This window comes from Eurypyga helias, unplaced genomic scaffold (genome assembly GCF_000690775.1).
Source record: "Eurypyga helias isolate BGI_N326 unplaced genomic scaffold, ASM69077v1 scaffold4370, whole genome shotgun sequence".
NCBI classification, from domain to species: domain Eukaryota; kingdom Metazoa; phylum Chordata; class Aves; order Eurypygiformes; family Eurypygidae; genus Eurypyga; species Eurypyga helias.
Genome location: NW_010223628.1, coordinates 3,116 through 8,141, shown reverse-complemented (window position 1 = coordinate 8,141; position 5,026 = coordinate 3,116). Strand labels below are relative to the sequence as shown.

Sequence of the window (5,026 nt, the reverse complement as noted above, 5' to 3'; positions counted from 1 at the left end):
TGGCTTTGTTTTCAGCAATCCCTGGGAAAACGAATGTATTCAGCCACGTGTTAAACCCTGTGACTTTCTTTCAGAGATGAAGTATCAGAGGCCTTACGGTCCCTTTGCACTACACTGAAATACCCCGTCACTTCAGACGTGTCAGAGTGAGCCGGCATGGGTGTCAGCGTCAGAGAGTGTAGATGGCAGCTGGCAAAGTTTGACCGCCCTGCCGCTGCAAGATTGTCCCAGGACACTGCTGGACAAGTGGTGAGGAATGTTTTTCATCTTGTCTCAGGTTGGTAGGTGCTGTGCAACAGAGAACTCCTCCTGCTCTGCAAAACGCTGTTCCCAGCACAGCTTCTCTAAGAGAAAATGCACAGGTACTGGTGAAGGTAATGACTTTCAAGTGTGAGTAATTTTTGTTTAGCTTCTGATAGATCAGGGTAGGCCAAAACTCCACCCATTTCAGGCCAGTAATTTACCCAGCAAGCCTTAATTTCCTGGAGGTGGATTAGAAGCAGCCACTGGCTGTGCTTTGCAGCATTTTAGGAATGTGTGGAGAACAAACGTGACTGATTAGAGCAAATTGTGTCACTTGTCACGTTCAAATTATAATTTGTCCTTATGCAGTCCTCTCTGGAGCAACGTGGCTGTAGCGTTACCCACCAGAGGTGGCTTTTGTGATGCCAAGAGGAAAAAAATCCCGTTACTTTCACAGCAGGGGCTCTGTGACACTCCCTGGGCACTTTTCATCGGGGTTGAGATTTCCCATGCTGGAGGAGGGTCCCTGTGCACAAACCATCTAAATTCTAAAAAGCTGCTTTGATGGCAGCGGGGAGTGGCCCAAGCCTGTCAGATCACGTGGACAGTCTAAAGGTGTTTTTAATGGTGCAGCAAAGGCACGTTTGCTCAGAACAAACTGGGAATGCACACAGATTTCCAGGCTGCTATGCTGTGTAGTAACTAACCACTAATTCTGGGGGTCTGGCTAGAGCCCAGTGCTGTCCTGCTTTTAGTCCTTGTCGTGGTTTAACTCCAGCTAGCAAAATACCACCAAGCCGCTCTCACAAATCCCCCTCCCCTCCTCCAGCGCAGGGGAAGAATCGGAGGAAAAAGAAATACGGACACTCGTGAAATTTGAGATAAGAACTATTTACTGATTGAATCTAAATGAATATATACAAATACTAATAATAATAAGTAATGAAAATAATAGGAAATAAACCACATGATACAATTATGATACAGTTTCTCACCACCCACTGACCAGTGCACAACCAGGTACTGAGTAGTGAGAGTCACACCCAGAAAGCCCAAGAGGTGCAGCCCGAGAGCCGCAGCCCGGGCGCTGTTGCAGCAGATTCCGAGCGAACCCTGTCAGTAATAGCGCAAGCAGGAAAACTAAACCAACCCACCAGCTCCCTCATGAACGAGCCGGCGCAGGAGTTACCAAACAGCTAACGGAGGAGTCAGGGAGAGTGTCAGCAAGTGTACGGGAGTGAATGAGAGAGTAAGGGAGAGAGTAACGGCTCCCGGACCCTCTCCTCGTCTCTGCCTCCAGCATGACGTACTGTGGAATGAAATACTTCCTTGGTCAGTCCAGCTGCCTGAGTTGTGTGTCCCCTGCACTGCCTGTAGCGAGACAGCAAGAGCTGGGAACGCAGCTGCAAGATCAGAAGCATAGAGAGACTTTGTATCTTGTGCAGGCATTCCCCAGCACCAGCTCAGACCTTCTCAGCGCTGCTCTCTGCATCCAGGAACAGCTTCATAGCAGCCACGGTAAAGAGAGGTAACACTTTCCTGACTGAACCCAGCACAATCCTCTTAATCCCCAGCTCTGGATACCTCTGATACAGAGGGAAAATAACAGCAGTGATCCCTCCAGACCTGCTCTGCTTTGTCTTTCCCAATTTGGATCATTGACCAGTGAGTTGCTCCCACTGGATATAACCTATGGCTGTCCCTGTTCTTGGATCTGGACCTTCTCTGCAGGAATCGCATGGAAACGTGAAGTTCTGGCACAACAGACCTGTCCATCTGTAGCTTTAAGGAGAGCATCTTCCCTTGTCCCCAGCAGGAGTGTAGCACCCCAAAGGGGTTACCCCTCTGCCCAGAGTTGGTTGGGATCACGGTTGCTGGTTCAGGCATCTGGCAGTACCATTGCCATACGCTTTACTTCCCTCCATGTTTCTGAAACTCATCACCTCCTCCGTGGGCAGTAGCCAGTGGAACTAGGGAATGACATGGGGGGGTGATGTGGGCAACAGCGCTGATCCCTACTGCTGCACTCCACGAACCAAGTCGCAGCCGTGCCAGTAACGCCAGCAGCAGCGCAGAGCAGGGCTGCTCCTGCACTCTGCCCTCCCGCTGCCTTGTACAGGCAGTTCTTTACACAGCCATCCAACTTGTTCCAGTAAAAGATGGCTGGGGTTGCGTGAGAGATGAGTCAAGTTCTGAAATTTTCCTGTTAGGAGTGGGGAAAACGGGCGTCATTTTTGATAAGGCAGCTGAGATCAAGCAAACTGTCGTGTGGCACTTTTGGAAAAAAACGTAGTTGGAAGCCTGTGGGAGTTAAAACCACAGTAACACCTGATGCTTAAGTCACTGGGTCAGGCTGTCCGAGAAACGCGTTGCTCAGTTGCTTTTTCCTCCCACGCCATTCCCAGGAGGCTGCAGCTCCCTCCCAGCAGCACGAACTCAAATGCAGCCCCATGACTCCTCGGATCCTAACCCCTCTAATCTGTGTTGACAGTCAGTCTGGTTGGCACCTGTGCTGCAGGAATCTCGGGGAGGGGGGGCGCACTCCCAGCATCATGGAGCTGGAGCTTCCCCCTAGACCATTAGGTCTAAGAGCCACTGATGGGCCCATCCCTCAGGAATTAACTTAAGCACTTTTTAAAGCTATTTATACCGTAGCCAAATCCTCTGAAAGCTCCTGGCAGTAGTTTCATCATGTAACTGTTTGTTTAAAAAAGGAAACAAAACCCCTGCAAATCCTCCTTCCTTCTTGTGTTTTGGATCTGCTCCCTAACCTGAGCAGACACTCCTCTGACTCTCCCTACCGCCCGCTGCCTGGTTCCTGTCCCGCTTGGTCTGCGACCCGAACGATGCAACTCTTGGCACATGGGGGTGGGAGAAGCGCCGCCTCCACTGCCGGCAGCCAGGACAACCTCCTGCCTAGAGCGGGCACAGGCAGCAGCTCAGGGACAGACACTACAGCAGCCCTCATCCCTGCCTGCAGCGACCCACACGGAGTTCCACCGGGAGAACACCACGCTGGCACCTGACCCAGCAGAACGGGGACATTCATTTTGCTCCCGTGAGAAAAGAATCCTCAGAAAACAGGGCAGGAATGAGCTGCCAGCTCCCACTTTCTTCCCAGGATGGATTTTAACTGTACGTTGCACACTTCTACCAGAAAAAGTGCTCGCTATCTCGCCTTCCTCTCTAGATGCCCCTGATGCTCGGTGACATGTCACCACGGTCCCTGCCAGGGTGAAATCAAATCTGCCCCATTTCTTGCATTGATGTGGTGGATAGTTGTTACTTTCAGCACCTTCTGGACCTACTTGTATTTTGGCAGGGAACTGCGAATTGTGCTGTAGTGGCAGCTCCTCCTCAGAGCTATCCATTTCCTGTGGACAACAGATGGATAGCAAGAGAATACTCCTGCTTTCCGGGAACCACTCTTCCCGTCTCCCGTTTTGTATTGCTTCTCAGCAGCAAATGAGGCCTCTGGTTAAACAAAAAAACCCATCACATTTCTGGTTTCATTCATGAAAAACCTGGGAGAAGGTCTGGTAGGACAACAGAGCTTGAGGTCTCCAGGCATTCAAAAACAAGGGAGTGAAAAGCTGTCCACGTGGACTGCGGAGCTGCTCACGTTGGTGAATCTGCTCACAGCCCAGCTGCACGACAGCCCTGTTCCTTGAACTCGCGACACAGGCGCAGCTGCACTCCTCATCCTTCACAGGGATCCTGCTGTGACTGCAGATCCTCCCTGTTTCCATTCCCTCTCTTGCTCAGCTGCCAAAAAGCTTCCCTCACAGAGATGCCAGTTTGTTAAAGGTGCTTCCAGCCCTTTTTACAGGCATTTAAAGAAACCAGCAGGGAGAACTGCAAGTCAAAGAGAATCCAACCTGAATCCACTTTGTTATAGCCAACAGCTGGTAAAATGCGAAACCGAAACCCTTGCCCCCAGAAAACCTGTGCTGTGGAGCCGAGAACCCAGAGCAGGTGTAAATCTCACAGTGCTGCTGGTCATGGACCATCCGAGGCCGTATCTGGATCAGTTGCTGGAAAAGTTATGGGTAAGCAGTCCCGCAATTTTCCTGTTTGAGCTCAGGCTTTGGGAACACCGGCACTGCCTACAGGACAAACCGACTGGGGGGGGGGGTTCAGTTTTCCTACGACTTTGCTAGAGTTTTGCATCACAGACGTAAACTCCCTCCTGTCATCATCAACCACAGCAACTAGTACCAGCTACTCCCAGTTGTGTGACGAGTCACAGGCCACTGGGAAGCAGCTCTGGCATCAACAATGTGCACTGTGCCAGCGGCACCCTCAGCCAGCCTGAAGACAAGTGCTTTGTCTTCAAACCAGACCTTTCACTGGTACCCTGGGCTTGGTTTTTGACTCGCTCTGAGCCAGACAGCATCCACCTTCAGGATTAATTCAGCTTCAGCGTACCGTGTTTAGTCAGCAAGCCCGGCAGCTTTGCACCAGGGGCTCCACCTCGGCATGTGGCCGTCACGTCATTACACCTGCTCCACGATCCGCCGCACTCTGCGTGCCAAAACCAACCCAGATACAAACGGAAGTTCCAAAGTCTTTTATTGTAGCCCTTGCGCAGCCGAGCTGCCCTCTCGAGGGGTGCGTCATCCCGAAGACAACACGGGATGGAGGGAACCGTGAACCCTGGAGAACACGGTCATTTGACAAGATCCTTCATGTACTTCCAGCCTTCCGCCGTGTATTCACAGGCCCTGGTGGGAGCTACCGACAAGGCGGACATGACTGTCTGCACTCCTGCAGGGAGAGCAGC

General features: G+C 51.6%; 1 protein-coding gene across 1 annotated transcript in view; it reads right to left on the bottom strand.

Annotated features, from left to right (window-relative positions):
• Nucleotides 1–4,912: 4,912 nt before the first annotated feature.
• LOC104506052 (chromosome unknown open reading frame, human C19orf70) overlaps nucleotides 4,913–5,026 on the bottom strand; it is a gene marked incomplete at its 5' end in the record, with an annotated part of 2,132 nt that continues 2,018 nt past the window's right edge. The window contains one exon of the mRNA XM_010146896.1: nucleotides 4,913–5,010. Coding sequence (XP_010145198.1) covers nucleotides 4,913–5,010 — 98 coding nt within the window. The remainder of the gene's footprint in view (nucleotides 5,011–5,026) is intronic.